The sequence below is a fragment of the Mastomys coucha genome, unplaced genomic scaffold, assembly GCF_008632895.1.
Source record: "Mastomys coucha isolate ucsf_1 unplaced genomic scaffold, UCSF_Mcou_1 pScaffold14, whole genome shotgun sequence".
Lineage (NCBI taxonomy): Eukaryota > Metazoa > Chordata > Mammalia > Rodentia > Muridae > Mastomys > Mastomys coucha.
Window position 1 is genome coordinate 133,031,791 of NW_022196896.1, and position 20,000 is coordinate 133,051,790.

Genomic DNA, 20,000 nt, shown 5'->3' on the forward strand with positions numbered 1-20,000 from the left:
TCTATACATGTGAGTGTTCCTTCCCATCCTACACATGATCTATGCATGTGAGTGTTCCTTCCCATCCTACACATGATCTATTCATTTCTCTCCATCCTCCATATGATCTATGCATGTGAGTGTTCCTTTCCATCCTCCACATGATTTATGCATGTGAGTGTTCCTTCCCATCCTACACATGATCTATGCATGTGAGTTTTCCTTCCCATCCTACACATGATCTATTCATTTCTCTCCATCCTCCATATGATATATTTATGTGAGTGTTCCTTTTCCATCCTCCACATGATATATGTATGTGAGTGTCCCCCACCCTCCACATGATCTATGTATGTGAACATTCTTCCCTAATCCTACATGTGATCTTTCATAACAAATCAGTGCTGCTTTTAGTATTAAAATCTTACTTCCTTTTGCCTATACATCTTTCAAAATTCACTTATCATTATTATCAATATTTAATTTTAAAACTTCAATGGACATCTCTACTGTATATTCCTTTTTCTTTTCTCTTTTTCTTCCTTTTCTCTTTTCCCTCCCTTCCTTCCTTCCTTCCTTCCTTTCTTTCTTTCTTTCTTTCTTTCTTTCTTTCTTTCTTTCTTTCTTTCTTTCTTTCTTTCTTTCTTTCTTTCTATTTAAGCACTCTCTGTTTTGCCCAGGGTGCCTTCAAATATATAAACTTGGGCAGTCTTCTCACCTCAGACTTTCAGATAATGGAACCATGAGCAAGTGCAATCATGCCTAGGTCAACTGGCACTTCTAGTTTATGGTGACTTTTGATTACTTAAATCTAAATGCCTATTTTCTTGCACTTCAATTAATTGATTTCAGATAAACTAATTAAAATAATTTTGTTTTAAATGACATAATTTTGAGAGACCTTTTAGTATGGTTGGAAGATCTCAAGGTCACTATAAAATGAAGATTAGGCTTACAAGGTTGCATTGGGTTAATGATTTAAGTGATGCTGGGCTTAGGATTCGAATAATCTTCAATGTTTTACTGTGGAACAGAGAGTGACTATGCTCTTGAGATGGCTGTTGTCTTTGGTACATTTTAGCTTTTAAACTTTTTATTAGACTTGACTCTTTTAGTTACAAAGATAGAAACACAGCTCAGACCAGCTTAAGCAGGAAGAGAAGTTATTAGCTCAAAAGCTGCAGAGCCGTATGCAGGTATTGGATCATCTGTGGCTGCATCTAGGGCCTCCTCACCCCAGACACTTGAGTCTGTATTCCTCTAGGGTCTTTGGTCTCCCCGGATCTTCCTTTACTTGATGGATGTTGTAGATTGAGGCTCATGTTCAACTAACCTAACAGTTTTGGAAAAAATTTCTTAGATTTGTTTTCTCTACCAAGAGTTCTAAAGTTGGTTGGTTTTGGTTTGCTTATGTGTCCATCTCTGAGCCAATTACTGTGGCCACACGGATGGATTTCACTGAACTAGCCCTTTCTAGTTGCTTCTGCACCCTGAAACTCTGTGGTTTCCTAACTTAAGTATGGTTCCCTTAAGTTTAAAATCAAATAATCATATACAGGAAGTGCACTTGAGCTGCTTAAACTGCCTGAGATCTATAGGTAGATGCCTGGTTTTGTTTCTGATGCACAAACAAGGGGAAGTAAAAAAAGAACACATAGTGATTAATCAGAAAGTAAATTAAGGAAAGTAGATCCTGAAATTTGGCTCTGATTCTCACTGGCTGCCAAGTTGACAGTCAGTATGATGAGAAACTATGCCTGTTCAAAATTGAAGGATGAGAAATTGATTGTGTAACAGGTACTGGCTCGATGTCAAGAGTTCCACGTGTGACCTGGGTCTGAAAGCATATTTGTTAGTGAGAATTTTACTGGATTATGTGCCCCTGGGGAGTAAGGCATGCTCTTCCTTTATGAACTTCCCCATGTCTTCCTTGGTCTCAACCTGTAAAATTCCCTGTTAAATGTATGTTGTGACATCATAGTTCATCCTCCAAGTATCTTCTTTATCATTATTTTTAGCACCACATCTTCTGGGCTATTTTGGGTGAATGTGTCATTTGTGAACTTCAGTTGACCAGTTTTCAGTTCTAAATAGAATTTCTCTATATCTGTATGTATTTCATGCTGTTTAACTGTTTTTCTGTTTTTTTTTTTTATATTTTTACTTTTATAGAAGAATTTTAAGAATGCTGTGGTTTTTGTCAGTTCGTTTGCTCACTTCAAGGATTTTCTGTTTTTTTTTTTTCATCTATTTCTTCAGGAGCTTATACGTACTGTTTTCTAACTTCAAAGAGGTGGGAAACGCGTGGTCAGGGCAGCAAGCACATTTACTTCCACAATCCTCTACACCTATTCTGGTTCCTGGAACTCGATTTGTAGATCAGGATGGCTTCAAACTCATAGAGATCTGCCTCTGCCTCCTATGTGCTGGAACTAAAGGCATGCGTGACCATGCCTGGCCCCTCTTCGCCTTTTTGATTATGGAGATCTAAGATGTCCGTTGTTTTCAGCTTGCTTTTTTCTGACTTTTACGCTAAAGACTCATATGAATTTTCCGATTACAAAACTTTTGAGCTCGTCCTTGGTGAAGCTTCTTTTTCGTGAAGATTTTGCACACATTTCGAGGTGTTGAGGCACTGCTGTGGATCAGTTTTGTGGCTGTGACTTTGGGATCTCTGTGTTGCGTGCAGAGGGAGCTGGGTCCTTTTATCTGGTGCATAGAAAAGTTTGAGCTTCTGACTTTTGTATGATGGTTTCCTTCAGTATTTCGATAGAGTTGTCCTTTCCTGTGCCCAAGATAGTACGTGGGAGCATCCCAGTTCTTAATCAAGGAAGGACAACCTTCCAGTCGTTCTTGACTGCATCCATAAAAACAGTTTTTAGCTCCAAACCGTACGTGCAACACACAGCTTCTGTTGCCAGTCATAGACAAACATTAAACACTCATGACCCTTGCCCAGGTTCCATTGCCAAGAAGATGTCTACGATGCATGTTTAATTTTAAAGGATGGAACTTTACTCTTCACTTTGTTTTAAGTAGGTCTGTAATACATGCGATACTAAGGACATAGTAGTGTGGTCAGACAAGACAATGGTGACAAGAGGAAACTAAATGTGTGCAATAAACTTAGCATTTTAACAAAGCAACATTGTTTCTATAAAGATGTAAAGACCCTAGTGTGCTGATTTCCTAGGGGCTGATTTCCTCATTTCAATTTTATCTCTTAATTTTCACATTTCTGTCTTTTAATAATCACATAACACATAACAAAAATTCATAAAGTGTTTTTGCTAATTTTTTTTAGTTTGCTTTTCCCCACTGTTTAAAATTTGCATTTTAAACAGCCAATTATCTTGTATTTTCCTAAGTACCAGGATATTGTATAACAAAAAAATCTGTATTAGTTTATATAGTCATACAAATTTAAAATTTTATTTTTCATTCTCAAAATATAGATTTTTTTTAAACTATCTAACAGGAGAAAGGGGAGCCCCTGAAAGGGAGGGAAGACGCTAGTTTATGGCCATGGCAGAGTTTGTCAAATGAAATTTAAACACTTTCAAAGTGAATGCACACTCTGGGAGGAAGAATGGTGGCTCACAGAGACATCTACCTGCTCTTCCTTAGATCCATGGAACCTCAAAATTCAGACCTCAGAATGATGTTAATTAGCTAACCTTAAAACAGGGATAACTCTAATTATTCAAGTTGACTTCTATAGTCACATGGCTCCTTTAAACAAGAGGCAGGGGAGTCAAATAATCACCGAGTGTTATCTTTAGAGATACTTGACCAAATTTAGAAGATAGAGTATGTGGCCATGAGGCCAAGGACCTTTGACAGTGTCTGCAATCTGGAAAGGCTTTCCTTGTAGCCTGCAGAAAGAAATGCAGCTCTGTTGAAGCCCTGATTTTAGCCTAATGAGACCCAGGTAGGACTTTTGACCCTTATTACTGTAAGAAAAAACATCCATGTTGCTTTAAACCTCTGGGTTTGAGGTTATATATTATAACATTGGTAGGAAATCAGTATGTGTAGTTTATGACTTGGGAATTCTATCTAGTCATGGCCCTAAGGAAAACTGGAATTAATGTACATTTTAGCAAAGAGATACATTGTTCAACTACCACTTTTATTGCTCTAAGTCTGAAAATGACCCAAATACATACCAGCAAGTAAATGAATAGATGTGCTACACATTCTACAATACTCTGTATGGTTTAAGACTGGATGAGTGCATGCAATAGTGTGGTGACTGTCACAAACACCTTTCTATCAATGATAAGCAATTCTTAAGGACCAATGCATACTGAAAATTCCATCTATGCATCATCCCATCCTGTTAGGAGCTGGCATGACCCTCAGGAATGCTCAGTAGAGGGAGTCCACTAGCAACGTTCCATCTCTTGATCTGAGTGTTTGTTATATGTGCTTAATACATGGATGACTGTCAAACTGTATTCTTGCATGTGCTAATCTGCACATACGTTATACTTCTGCTGAGGAATGCCAACACCTCTATACACTTCCTCCTTTCTCTCACAGTCTGCTTTGTGAAGTGTAGCTTCCCGAGGCTAGTGGTTCACCTTGGTCTCAGTGCTCCTGAGATTCCCGTGGCTCCACCCCAGCTGGACGCTTGCTCATCACTATCAGAGTGGGAGTGAGGAAGTCTTTGTAGTCCAAGCTTCGGTTTGCTTGATGAGAATTCAGATGGACAGTTCTCATGAACATCTGCTGCTGTTGAGGAAGTCTTTGTAGTCCAAGCTTCGGTTTGCCCGATGAGAATTCAGACGGACAGTTCTTATGAAGATCTGCTGCTGTTCAGAAGCAGTACGGCACAGAAAACAAGTGGTTGGATATCTGAAAAAACCAGGTTTTCGCATCAGTTGTGCAGCATGCCAATGCAAGGAGTCAGGAGTCAGGATTCAGAATGCCAGTGTGTTTACTGAGGGGTTCTCTGGAAGGTGGTTATTCTGAGCAGTACTTTGTGAAGAGATACTAGGAAGATTCTGTTTTTGTGAGAGGACTCAGCATGGTATTTGTTGAAAGTGTGCTATAGTGAGTTGAGTATGCCCTCCATATGGTACACAGTTTCCTACTGTTTAGATACCACTATCTGATGAGCTCTGCTACCAGCTGGCCATGCGACTGTAGGTAAGCAACTTGTTTGCACCAACTCCTACTCTCCTAAAGAAGTATCTGCTGAAAGTACTCATGTCCATTTAGTGCAAGCCCTGCCTCCATGCTGTTGCTGAAGAAGCAGTGACATCGTTTTGGAAACAGAGACAGTTAAGGTGTCCAGACTGGAGTTGGGCAAACTCTACGTTGATTTTACTAGATTCTGTCACTGGGGCTGGTCCTGCCTCAGTGAACTCTTGTGAAGCTGTGTGGTACTTGAGAAAGGCTTAATACCTAATACTTTATCAGATATTTCCATCTTTTCAGCACTGTGTAGGATTCCATCCTAGCTATGATCTCTTTTCTCTTTGCTTTCAAATACCAGTGCTGGGCATTTTCTTTTAATATATAGTGCCTTCTATTCCAGCATTCTTTCATAATTATTTTTCTCTGTACTAAACCAACTATGTACATCGTTGGGTCAGTTATTTATTGCTCGAGATAAATTAATCTACATCTAAGGCTTGTCTTTTAATAAGATCCTCCGAATACTGTCACCAGTGATGACAATGCTTACCAGGGCAGCAGAACTTTGAGAGATATTTCTCTTCGTTTTGCTGTTGTTCTTCTCTTGCTGAGCTCTGGAATCCTCCATCTCTAGGAAGGAAGCCGTGATTCCTTTATGTGGAGAATGATATTATCTGGAAGGTAAAGCATGTCATTGGCATGCTCAGCGCTACTGACCTGGTCAGTCTTTCTGTTGAACGCCTCGTGCAAGCTGGGGAGTGTGTGAACCCACCCCTATAGGCTATACTTCCAGTGTCATACTGTCCCTAGCAGGTGGGTGGCTGATGTGCGTCTCTCTGCTCCTAGGAGCTCTGCTGACACAGTGCCAGCACGATGGACTTGTTCAAAGGAGGGGAAGGGGGGCTGGGTGAGCAGGGGGAGATGAATGAGGTAGTACACTCAGCCTGTGTTATCATCTCTATGTAGTAATTCATTTAGTTTCATTGTGACTCCCGTGAGATGGTGGAAGGAAGTTATTGGAGGGATCTTATAAGTGGCAGACATAATGCACCTTACAGCTGAACAAAGGCCACTGCAGCAGCTAATTGGAACTATATTGAGTTGAGCAAGGGTGGAGATCACGAACTTCCCTGTGTGGTGGGGGATAACACAACCGGGGAAAATTCCAATTATTTTCTATCCGAGGGTGTCACTCCCTGTGGCAGTATCATTTATTAGTGTGTTTATTGTTTGTCTGGTAATTTGTAATTATTGTTCAGATAATCATGTTCCTGTGTGTCTTCTTTCATGTCCCATGGCCTCTCTGTCTGCTTAATTGATCTGCTGGCCTATTTTCTCACAAACAGCATACTACCTTAGTAAATGAAGCTCCATACGATAAAATAAGAAGAGAGACACTGTCTCACACCTATTGTTAGCTGTTTTTCATCTTTTGTTTCTGTGATCTACCAAATCTTTGACAAGTTATTTGGAAAATATTAGGTTAGGACTTTTCATTGGAGTCACATTGATTTATAAATTGATTTCACTGCTATTGAAATCTTTACAGTATTTAGTGAGCATATCTCTGATCCCATTAAGAATATTCAATTCTGTCTCTGGACAATGCCTTCCTCAGTCCCTTTTCAAAATCACTTTTAATTTTTTTTCTTTTACTAGTTCCAAATCAGTCTGTTCTTTCTTTTGAGCTCTCCCATGACCCAGGCTTTAATTAAAATATAAAATTTACATTATTGTGCTATGAAAATGACTTTTAATTAGGAAACTGTACTCTCTCCTGGTTTCCTATATGCACAGTATATATTCTGCACTCCCCAAATTCATCCCCCATCTCCCTTACAAACCTTTTCCTTTAATTTCCTAATCTTGGTTTTGTTTCGTGTCTCAGAGTTTAATTAGGGCCATCTGTGTGTTCTGAGTTTGAAAATAACCACCAGAGCCTGGTGGGCTCACCAGTGGATGCATAACTGGATACCATGCCTCCATCCTCCATACAGGATACCATGCCTCCACCCTCCATAACTGGACAGCATGCCTCTGTCTTCCCCAGCATCTGTCTGTCTCCAACACATCAGAAGTGTGAAGCAGACCAACCCCCATGAGTCCCTTCTCCCCCCATGGCTGACTGTTCAGGGCTCAACTTCTGTGGACCCATCGTTAGTGTATGCTGCTGAGTTAGTGTATGCTGCTGAGTTAGTGTATGCTGCTGCTCTGAGTTGGCATTTGTCGCAGCCACATGATGTTTAGGAGTTACTTTGCAGCTCCCCCTCCCATGCTCAGGCTCTTACATCATTTCCGTCTTTATCCCCAAGTGTGTCCTGTCCCTGGAAGGTGAGGTAAATGCCATGTCCTGGTCTGAGCTCTCTGCATCCTGTGCAATTCCGGGACTTTCCATTCTCCCCTCACATCACAGAGAAGCTTTTCTGGTTAAGGTTGGAGCAGGGCTGCAGATGTCTTTCTGGTTTTCCTTTCCAATAATCAGTAACTATATCTTGCCTATTTTTTTAGTCACTCATTTCAAATTGACATGAATTAATTACACATATAAATGGGCCAGTCATTCAACATGTGTACACGCGATGATCACTTCAGGATGACTGCTGTATCTATGACCTCAGGCAATCCTGTCTGCCTGCCTGTCTTTGCCTTTTTCCTCCGTCTGTATCTAGCTCTGTCTTTCTCTTTCTCTCTGTCTCCCTTTCGTGTGTGTGTGTGTGTGTGTGTGTGTGTGTGTGTGTGTGTACTTGTGTTGGGAGCATTTTGGTTTCTTTACTGGATATTTTTAATCTATGCCTATCTATCTATCTATCTATCTATCTATCTATCTATCTATCTATCTATCTATCTATCATCTTACTATTTGTCTGTCTATCATCTATCTATCATTTGCCTATCAATTTATCTATCATCTATCTATCTGTCTGTCTATCTACCATCTGCCTAACTGATGTGTGTGTGTGTGTGTTGTGTGTGTGTGTGTGTGTATGCACATTGTTCCAGTTCATGTGTGGCAGTGAGTACTAAGAGGCCATGCAGGAGGTCAGTTCTTCTACCATGTGGTTTCCAGGGACAACTGAACTTAGGTAGACAGTCTTGGCACCAAGTGCCTATCCTGCCAAGCCACCTTGCTAGCACTCTGCAGGGTGCTTTGCAATTCTGAATTCATTGTAGCAAACTATAGTTACCCTATTTTGTCACAGAACATAAAATATAAAATATTGTTCCCATGTAAGCACATACCCATGTCTTTATCAGTTTTTGGAAACCACTATTTCATACTTCTTTCTGATTAACTGGTATTTACATATAAGTGAAAGCATGTGGCATGCATGTTTCAGTTCCTGAGTTACTTCACTTGACAAAATGCCTTCAATCTGTATTTCCACAAATGACTGGACTTCATTTTTGATGGCAAAATTATATTCTGTTGCACATACATTCCATATTTTCTTTTATTGTTTCTTCATCAGTGGATTACTAAAGAGTCCATAGTTTGTCTATTGTGTGCACTGTATCAAAACCGGAGCACACGTGCTTCTTCTGCAAACCGGTTTCATCCCTCTGTATGTTTTTCCAGTGTTGGGGATGGCTAGATCTAGTGGCAGGTCTATAGTTCTGTTTCCATCTTGGTTGTTTGTTTGTTTGTTTGTTTGTTTGTTTTGAGGACCTTTGCCTTATTTCCTGTAATGGATGGACTTATATACATTTCACTTTGGCTGTACCCTTGCTAGGTTCTATTCCATTCTGTCCCTGGTAAAATAGTCCTTCTGGTAGGGATATAAGATTATATCTACTTTCAGCTTTGTTTGCATTTTACTGATAATTAGGACCTTTGAGGAGTTTTTTTTTTTTTTTTCATATGCTCCTTGGTAAATTACAAATCTGTTTTTTTGAGAAATCAAAAGACTACATTTTAAAATGAGTTTTATTGAAGTAAAATGATTCGCACATCTGTGGAGTTCAATTTAACACTTTTTAAGCACATTTACAGGGCTGGGCAGCCATCTCTGTGATCTAATCCTAGAGCATTTATCCTCTCTGAGGATACAGGATGCCCAGTAATCGTGGTCCATCTTTCTCTCATTCCCATCCCCCTCATTTCTCTTTCATTCTCCTGAGATCCAGTGTTCTAGTTTCTGTTTCTACAGCTTTCTTCTTCCAGACATTGCAGGCAAATTCTACCATTGCAGTTTGAAGTCTTTTCATGGCTTCTCTGTGGCTCAGTGTTCACAGTGTGTGATGTTCCTATGCGTTGTTCTTGGTTTTTATTACATTTCAGTTTTGGACCTTTGGTTGTTTTTACTTTGGGGTATTGTGAGGATTCCATGAGCACTCTCAAACACTCAAGGACAAGAGTGTATGTGCAGTTATGTTTCCCTTTTTTGAGTGTGGCTGGAGTGAGACTGCTGGATCACTTTAATGTTTTTATTTTTTTAACTGACAGATTTTTGACAGTAATGTCATTATTATTATTATTATTAAAATTATCATTATTATTATTTTATTATTATTTTGTTCACCAGCAATGTATATGAGTCTTTCCACATTACTTTTACTGTCTATATTCTTTTACTATAGATACTTAGCTGGTGTATCTCCTGTCTTTTACTTCTATCTCCCTCATGGTGAATAGCAATGAGTATTTTGTATGGTTATTAGTTCTTTGTACATCTGTGTTACAGAAATATTTGTTCAGATTTGTTGACTTTTCAGTCATTATCTCTCAGCTATTGAGTTGTAAGAGTTTTTTTTTTCTTTTATGGCCTAATATGGGTTCTTCAGACACATCGACATTTATCATTTTGCCCACTCTAGGCTGTCCTTTCTCTTTATTGAATATAATTGGAAGTGCAGAGGGTTTTAGTTTGGATTTAGTCCTCGTGGCCTATTTTACTTTCTGTTTCTTGCACCTATCATGTGAGACATAAGAAGCTCTCATCCCAACCCAAGTCCGAAAGGGCTCACCTCTCTGCTTGCTCGGAGGGTTAAATGGCTTCAGCCCTTGCAGCTCCGGCTGGGGGCCACCAACCTAATTCTATCTAAGCACTCAATCGTACAGGATGCCTGTTTGTCTTAGCACACTTATTGAAAAGACTGAAATCGCCCCATGAATAGTTTTTACACTGTGGAAAATTAATTTCCCATAAATGGATTGTTGAATTTTGAGTCTCCTTCTATTTATTTCATTTGTGTCTATCTTTATGCCAGGACCAAACTGTCCTGCCTACTGTAACTTTGAAAAAAGTTGGGGAGTCAGGAGTCATAAATCCTCCCACTGTCTTCTACTTTTGTAAGATTATTTTTGGCTGTATTGAGCCCTTGCATTTCCACACCAATTCTAGATTCATTTCATCACTATGCACAAGGAATCCGGCTGGGATTTTATGAGTGGTTGTACCGAAGCTGTAAGTTAACTTGGACAAGAGAAGTAACCCAGAGTCATTCAGTCTTTTAACCCACAAAAAAGTCAGATCTATTTCCTTCACTAATTTTATTTTACAGCCTCATGTTTTAGAGTATATAAATCTTGTACTTCCTGTATTTTTTTGAGCAAACATTTTCTACTTAGACATATTACAAAGGGAATACATTTGAGATTTATTTTTATTTCTTGTTAACTGCTTGTGTGCAGAAAGACTCCCAATTTTTATAGACTGGACTCGCTTTCTCTACCTTCATGTGCTCACTCATGACTTCTAGCATTTTTAATGTGTTCTGTAAGATGTTTGAAACACTACACTATGTAACTGCGAGTAGAATTTTCTTTTCTTTTCTCTTTCCTTCTTCTTTCTTTCTTTCTTTCTTTCTTTCTTCCTCCCTTCCTTCCTTCCTTTCTTTCTTTCTTTTTGAGACAGGATTTCTCTGTGTAGCCCTGACTGTCCTGGAACTCACTCTGTAGACCAGGCTGGCCTCGAACTCAGAAATCTGCTTGCTTCTGTCTGCCAAGTGCTGGGATTAAAGGCGTGCGCCACCACTGCCCTTCTTCTTCCATTCCTACTGAGATGCTGTCACTGTCTTGCTCTTGACTAATCTCCCTAGCAGCAGCCTCCTATGCAGTGGAAAGAAGTATGACTGTGTCCTTGATGGTGAACTTAGAGGGAGAGTTTAACTCTTCCTCCATTTAATACGGCTTCAGTTATGGGTGGACTCAGAAGTGTTTCCTCAGCCTGGGACATTCCCTTTAATGGCTGCATGTTTCTTGCTTTGTTGCAGCTCATTGGCTTTCCTTGGGTGCATTTGCCAACTGAGCTGGTTATAACGGCTCCTCTTCTGTCCTCCTGTCTCTTGGTCGCTGTATATTGCCTTGCCTTGCTCATCATGGTTTGCAGCCTTTTATATGCTGTGGCTTCAGAGTCGTTTTGAGGATCCTTGAGGCCTTCAAGCCTTCAAATCAGATTAATAATGGGAATTCTTATTTACTTATTAGGATTCCCCTTCACTTGCCCTTTCCAGCACCTGAACTTCCCATCTCTGGATTCTTTGCCTGGTGTTATTCTCATGATCCTCCACATTTGTTTGCAGAGCACTGGAGCCAAGGCTTGTGCACACACCATGTGAGCCCTGCTCTCTGGCTTTTTGTTTTCTGTGTTTGTCTTCATTTGTCATATGTGTCAACAGGAAGTGCCTATTATAGACTTGTCTTGCATGTTGGTACTTAGGTAATATTTGTAATTGTTATTGATATAATGAAGTGTTAATTCATGCGTAAGTTGTCAGCATCATTCAAGTATAGCCACCTATTCATTTACTTAAACACCAACTATTTTACTTCATGAACACTAATGGGTGGATGAATAAACCTTAGCTTGAATAACATCTTGGAACTGCTAAGAAATCAGGGTACTGACCATGTATTTACATTCGATATTTAAATGAAAAGTTCACCTTCAATCCTGTACGGTATCTTAAACACAGTTGCTATGTTCCTTCTCTGTCCATCTTGCTGGATATAGTTTCCCTCCTGAGAACTGACAACTCAGAACACGTCATGATTTTTAATTGGTATGCACTGCATCTCTTACTCATGGAGTACTGTGTATGTTTTTGTTAAACCTTGGGTATTTGGGGGAACAGAAAGTGGTGGCATTACTATTTAATACCATGATGTGAAACAGGAAATAGGCCTTGCACATGATCCCAGGAGTGTGTTGCATGTAGTGCCCCTGGGATAACATGGGTTATCTCAGGGTAGTAGTACCACAGGCATCACCCTTCTGTGTGATCCTTCTGGGATTTTTGAGGAAGCATGCTTATGTTCCATAAAGTACCTCTGACCATAGGGGTGATAACCACTGAGCTTAGCAGCACCCAAACGTGGATATTGATTTAAGCTGGAGATGTCAAAATGTCTTCTCAGTGAAATCCTGATTTGTCCTCATTAGTAAGAAGGTCAGGACAACAAGTGTCTCCAGTGTGTGACTAGGAGCTCCCAACATGATGCGAAAGTATCTGCTGGTCAACTGGGGTATTAACTGATCCAGTGTGTGACTAGGAGCTCCCAACGTGAGGTGAAAGTATCTGCTGATCAGCTGGGGTATTAACTGAGTCCTTCCAGTTTTTCTACAGAATATAGATCTCTTTCTATATTCACCTTTCTTGCTTTTTAAAATGCAAAACATTATTTATAATGTTCTCCATGTAAAAGCCCACCAAATCACCATGTGTGGTAGAGGTTCTGCTTGGGTGTGGAGAATCACCGTGTGTGGGTGTAGAGAATCACCGTGTGTGGTAGAGGTTCTGCTTGGGTGTAGAGAATCACCGTGTGTGGGTGTAGAGAATCACCGTGTGTGGGTGTAGAGAATCACCGTGTGTGGGTGTAGAGAATCACCGTGTGTGGGTGTAGAGAATCACCGTGTGTGGGTGTAGAGAATCACCGTGTGTGGGTGTAGAGAATCACCGTGTGTGGGTGTAGAGAATCACCGTGTGTGGGTGTAGAGAATCACCGTGTGTGGTAGAGGTTCTGCTTAGGTATAGAGCAATCATACATCCACTGCGTAGCTCAGCCTGCTCATCATTTGTCATTTCTTCCTTTTGAGAATGTGCTTTATAGTTGTATATCACTCTTTACTGACTTTTAACAAGTTTTTATTTCTTTCAAGAAGACTCTTGCTGATGTGCACAATAGGTAGTGTGCTAATTTGGACCCGTTAGAAATAGGCCATTGCCAGAACGATCCTCATAGTTAGGTGCTATGCCAAGAACATCAAGTTAGGTTCCATCAAAAGGAAGGTTCTGGTGTTTGTTTGTTTGTTTGTTTGTTTGTTTCTGACTTGGCCAAGTGTGAGGTTTAGGTGTCTGAATGGGTACGTAGACTGTCTTTGTAAGCCTGTCTGTAAGTGTGCCTGAATGTCCATCAAACCCACCATTACCTATATGTCATTTACCTTTTATATTTGATGCTATTTTATATTGATTCTTTTACTTTTTAGAACAAAATAAGTACCTTATACATTAATGTTACATTTTTTCTAAGTTTAAAAGGAATTCAATTTATTGTCAAATTTTATTTTGAAAGGCCTTGGTATAGAAGCTTTTATTTTGGTCCCTGACACATAATAAAAATTCAAACTTCTACATTTTACACAAATCAGGGCAACTGAGATAATTACCAGAGATTAGCAAGGCAGATCACCTTGTTTATAAGGGGAGATGTCAGTAGCAGATGATTTCTGTTTGACAAGTTGTGGGTGTTATTCACAGTAAAAGACAAGCCAGCCTTGCCAAGGCTTATGTCTGGTGTAGTAATAATCTGTTAAAGGCACCCTGTCTAAGCTGTTCATTTGCATAGATGTTCAAAATGTTACCTGGAGCTAGGCATGATGAATTATATTTACATCTTACCAAATGAATGAAATGATATTGAATTTACTAGGTAAGAGCTTGTCTTACGAGCATATTGACAATCAAATGGATGTGAGAAGTATGTTCCTTTGTTTGCTTTTGGTTGTTTTATTTTGGTGTGTGTGTGTGTGTGTGTGTGTGTGTGTGTGTACATTAAGGAAAAGAGACAGGAGTTGAGTTTGAAATGTTAATCACTCTAGTCTTATAGGATTCTAGAAGGAGTAATATTTGCATCTGAGACTGACAGCCATTGGAGTAGGGGCTGTGAGGCTCTGCTCTAATGCAGGGAGGCATCATTCAGTTAAAGCTAACGAAAACATACCCAGAGTCTTCTATGAGCCAGGTATAATTTGGGTAATGGAAATAAGGCTGGGTAGATCTTCATCCCTGCTATCAGGTTGCTTGTAGCCTCACAAGGAAGGAAATAAAAAATTGTAGCCCGAAGTATTATTACATGCTGTGTCAAAGGCATGCACACTAACCAGGCCAAAGTGTGCAAGACAGTTTACTTATGAAGGATGAGTCAGTAGTGGCAGATGGAAAAAGGCAATATATGGGGAGGTGGGAGATGTCCAGAGGATGGGAGTCAGCAGAAGGCTGGACAAAGGACATGCACACTGTGTTGAGAAGAGCTGTGAAATCATTCCACTGAGGGAAATATCAGATTAAAGCTGGACAGTGTTCACATCTAAGGTGACAATTCAAGGAACATTTACTAGATTTAAAGACAGCCAAACCTGGAAACTGTGAATTAAGGGAAGAAACAATAATGCGTGCTAATCTGAGGCTCAGGCAAGGCTAGAGCTGCCATTAGTCTCAGGCATGACAGAGTTCCAAAGGATGTGTTTTCTTCTGTGTAGGACAGATCCAGAGGCTCCCTGCCCTCATGTTAGTCAGTGCACAACTTCCTGCAACTCCAGCTCCAGAGTAGCCAACCTCCTGGCCTCAATGGGTTCTGCTCACATGAACATACCCACACACAGATATGCAGCATACACATGATGATGATGATGATGATGATGATGATGATGATGATGATGATGACGATGACGACGACGACGACAACGACGACGACGACGATGATGATGATGAGGAGGATGAGGATGATGAGGATGAGGATGAGGATGATGAGCACACATCTTTACACCTGGCACTTGGGAGGCAGAAACAGATGGATCTCTGTGTGCTGTAGGGCAATCTGATCCACACAATGATTTCCAGGCCAACTGAGTAAGCCTCATCTCAAAATGAATGAATGAATGAATGCGTGACTGAGTGAATGAATGAAGTGAAGAGTAACACAGAAAGATACTTAACTGTCCTCATCTGGCCTCTGCATGTGCATTCATGAGACTGCCTCCACCACAATTAATTAGTTATTTTAAAGTGCAGTAAAAGCACCAAAAACCCCAATTATTTTACCATTTATTTGTTAAGAGACAGGGCTTCTCACAAATAGCCCAGGCGGCCTCAAACTGGTGACCTTTCTGCCTGTTTCTGGAATGCTGGGATTACATGCATGTGCTACTATGCCCATTTACAACCCTTAACTCAGGGCGCAGCTTGACAGTGTGTGCTGAGCACAGCTGGATCCCAGACTCTGCCTGCTGGCCTGCTGCTGTCTGCCAGTGTGCAGCATAAAAGCTGTGAGGGCAGATTTTGGAAGAGGAGGCATGAGAACTTTGAAGGGGAAACAATGAGCTTGGCTGTATGCTAAGTTTGTCAAAGACAAGTAACTTTATCTTAGGAATGGCTGTTTCCTCAATACTGTATGTCATTTGTTAAATATTAGTAAGCAGATTTCAGAATGGCACCTTCTGTGATGCATGTATAATATAGGAGTTTGCTTCTCAGACTTGCCCATGCCAGGTAAAAATAAAATTGCATTTCAAGTAATTCTTCAAAACATGTTGTCTGCTTTATGCTGAAGAACTGTCTTGATAATTTAACTGGTAACACATTAATCTTGAGTCCTCTATTTTAGAGTGCTGAGCTGTGTCTAGTGTCGCTCTGCCATGGCTGTTGTGAATACTCTGCCTCTGTGAGTAAAGAGGCTACCGAGATAGCAGTAATCTTCATTGGCCATCTAAGCAAACAAATGAACAAAAGCATTCATCATAAATAAGGCCAAACACAACAATAACTATTTTCTTATATTCTATGTAAGATATTTATACATCTAAATTCTAAATAGGAAATGAAATCTAACACCCTTTTTCCATCATTACATTGTTGTATTAAAGACTTTAAAACCAATAGTATAATTTCATCAGCAGCTAATTATAGCAAATATAATTGTAAGTCTTTACATTAGTTGGATTCTTTGTTCTATATTAAAATACCTAAAGCTGGACATGTTTTTCCCCACTCATTTATTTATTCACTTTGCATCCTGATCACAGTCACCTTCTCCTCCCAGTCCTCTCCCACAGCACCTCCTCTCACCCCTCTCTCCTCCTCTGAGAAGGGGGAAGTCACCCCACCAGGAACTAACCCACCCTGGCACATAAACTCACTGCAGGACTAACTAGGCACAACTAGTGGGAAAGTGCCTTTCCCACTGAGGCTAGACAAGGCAGCCCAGTTAGAGGAACAGGATCCACAGGCAGGCAACAGAGTTGCGAATAGTCCTTGCTTCAGTTGTTGGGGTCTGGGTTTGAAGACCAAGCTGCACATTTACTACATATGTTCGGGATGTGGGAGCCTAGGTCCAGTTCATGTATGCTCTTTTGTCGGTGAGTCAGTCTATGGGAGCCTCGAAGGGTCCAAGTTAGTTGGCTCTCTTGGTCTTCCTGTGGGGTTCCTATCTGGATCTACGGGCTTATTTACCTTACAGTTCTGGGATTCAAGGACATGGTCTGGCCTCAGCTTGGCTTTAGAGGAGTTCTCAAGACAGGCAGCAACATAACATTGAGATGATTCAGGGAGCCAGAGACCTCAGAGCAGGATGAAAAGCCAGGGTGACCAGGCCTTCTCATGACAACACTCTAGAACTGTGCGAAACCTTCTCAAGGCCTGTGGCTCAAGTGAACCTGATAAACTGTGCTTTTAAAGGCTTCCCACATGCAAACACTCACAAGACAAACTCAAGCCATTCAGCAGCATTCAATTTCTTTGATCTTGTACTTGAGAAGGGGGAGAACTCCCTGTAATGTTTAACACACCACTGTTTTGCAGAAAACGCTGCCAAGGAGCTCTGAAGTGGAGATGAGACAGCTTAACAGGAAGAGAAAGCTCAGCATGGAGTCCACAGGGCACATGAATCGGGACGGACGCACGGTAAGATGTGTCTGTCAGCCTCTGGATCTGTCCTGTATGTTGCGGATCACTGCGGAAATGCACTGGAGGGACCCCACTTCTGTAACTACACCTGAGGGGGATGCTTCCAGGCCCTCCAAACTACTTGCCCATGGTTGAATTTTAAGCATGTTATTCTAGAATATAAGTATTCTTAAAGTCTGGTATATTTTAAAAGGAAGTCTTATTTTTCTTGCTTTGCTTTTGAACTGATACATTAAAGTATAAAAATTATATATTGTATCATGTTGTTTTAATATTGTTTATTGTTTAGGTCAAGTTAAACATATTGGCCTACTCAGACATTTCTTGTTTCACATGCAAGAACACTCAGTGTGAATGTTGATAATGTTAATGTGTGCATGTGTGCCAGAGGACAACCTTAGGTATATTTCCTTAGATACCCCTGCCCCCATATTTTGCTTGAGACAGTATATTTGTCACTTGTCCTATTGCTGTGAAGAGACATCATGACCATGGCAACTCTTATAAAGGAAAACTTTTAATTGGGGCTGGCCTAGAGTTCAGAGGCTTAGTCCATTGTCATCATGGAGGGAAGCATGGTGGCATGCAGACAGGCATAATGCTGGAAGTAGCTGAGAATTCTACATCTGGATCCACAGGCAGCAAACAGAGAGAGAAAGAGAGAGTGAGATGGGGGAGAGAGAGAGGGGGAAGGAGGAAGAGGAGAAGGAAGAACAGGAGGAAGAGGTGGAGGAGGAAGAAGAGAAAGAGGAGGAGGAAGAAGAGAAGGAAGAAGAGGAGGAGGAGGAAGAAGAGAAAGATGAGGAGGAGGAAGAAGAAGAGGAGGAAGAGGAAGAGGAGGAAGAAGAGGAGGAGGAAGAGGAAGAAGAGGAGGAGGAGGGAGAGAAGGAGAAGGAGGAAGAAGAGGAGGAGGAAAGGCTTGGCTTGAGTATTTGAAATCCAGAGCCTATCCTTAGTGACACTGTTCCTGCAACGAGGTCACACCTACTAATTCATATTAAGTAGTGTCACTCCCCAATGACCAAGCATTCAAATCTTTAAGCCTATGGGGAGACATTCTTATTCAAAGCACCATAGACAGAATCTCTCATTGGCCTGGAATTTCACCAGGTGGGGTCAGCTAGCTGGCCAGTGAGCTCCAGGGGTCAACCCTTTCCACCTCCTTTGTCACTCTCATGGGAACTAGGAGCCTTTACACTGTACACAGCTTTTTGTCTGGATTCTTGTGGTTTTAAGGCAGGCAGTTGAGCCAGCCTCCTTTGTCCCATTGGTTGTCTTGTTGGGGTAAAACTTTCAATCTCCTTTTTCTCCAATCTTTGGAATGTCTGTTTCCTTTTCTGTAGAGACCCTATGTGCAATGCTGCCTCGGAGCTTGCGTCTAAGCATCCCAATGTCACTTAAACCCCAGGCATTAGCTGTTCTAGGCACTGCCCTTCATTACAGTCTTTCCAGGCTCAGGTAACCACTGTTCTCATCTCAACTTCTTCGAAGGGCACATGGTACTTGTCCTTTTTCTTCCCAAGTTATTTTACACAGCACACTGCTATTTCATAAAAATACAGGTAGAGCGGACATTATCAAGAAAAGGTATGGAGATTACTGACGTCAGAGGTTTTGCCAGAAGTCTCCAGAGAAGCACCGCTAACAGGATGTCTGTTCATCCCTCCATCTGTCTGTCTGTCTCAAAACCCATGTAGAAAATTACTTAAGGATTTGGCTCAAGCAGTCATTGTGGCCACCAAGTAGGAAATCTGAAGGACAGGCTGGAGGCCCGGGTAAGAGGTGATACTGGAGGCCTGAGTCCCAGGTCTCTCAGGGACAGACTTCTTTCTCAGTGCGCCTCTCAGGGGCCCCAGTCTCTTGAGTGAGCCCTACCTAGATCATTGGTAGAATTTGCTTTTCAGCAGTATCTACTGATTTCAGTACTAATTACACTTGGAAATACTTCACAGCAAAGTGTGACCACCTGGATGGTGTAGTGTTTATCCCTCTAGTCCTCTGGCCCTGGCTGTTTCCTCATGACAACTTTATGTCTAGTGGAAACTTGAGATGGACAGAGCATCCCGAAGGCCCCTGAGGTGGATGAACTTGTCGTCCATTACTGGCTCAGATCTCCGTATACACTTAGATTCCCTATGTTTTGACCAGTTATAAGTTTCCACGTAAACCATACCCTGCTGCACAGAGAAGTTTCTTCGATGAGGTCTGAGAGCTGATCTAACTTATGGGTAGAGAGAGGTGAGAGTAGAGAGCAAGTTGATATTATGTGAATTTGACAGGAAAATGGTACTGGCTCACCTCTGGGGCCTGTGAGCTCCCCAAGTATAGGTTACTGATTAAATTTACAGGTCTGAAATCTTGTCAGAGAGCAGTTGGTTAAAATTCAAGTCACTACTGTATCCATAGATGTCATCGATGTTTAAGGGTTTTGATGGCTTTCCCATCCCAGCCTTCTATAGAGTACACCCCAGTACTATGTGGGTAGCCATCAGGAAGTTCTCAGGTCATTACTACATCAATATTTTGATGTTCTATGCCCAAAATGTGTGGTGTCATGATGAGTGGGGTATTTCTATCACTTCTGGCAGATTATCAAGAGCAATGACAAGAAGCTGGATTTTTTGGGGTGGGGGAGGGGCTTGCACTTCTGAGATAGTCCTAATCAAAAAATTTGAGCAGTGTATTCCACACTTGAAACCTGGCCTGTCTTTCTCCTCCTTCTCCTTCTTTCCCTTCATCTTCTCCTTTTCCTC

General features: G+C 41.0%; 1 protein-coding gene across 3 annotated transcripts in view; it reads left to right on the plus strand.

Moving 5' to 3' along the window:
• Positions 1 to 20,000, plus strand: part of L3mbtl4 (L3MBTL histone methyl-lysine binding protein 4) — a 472,751-nt gene that overhangs the window by 59,649 nt on the left and 393,102 nt on the right. For 2 of the 3 annotated variants that reach the window (XM_031368651.1, XM_031368654.1), the window contains exon 3: positions 17,143 to 17,244. In XM_031368651.1, the coding sequence (XP_031224511.1) occupies positions 17,173 to 17,244 (72 nt within the window). In that variant the 5' untranslated portion in view covers positions 17,143 to 17,172. Of the gene's footprint in view, positions 1 to 15,084; positions 15,196 to 17,142; positions 17,245 to 20,000 lie in introns of those variants that run through there. The other variant, XM_031368653.1, reaches the window with a different exon arrangement.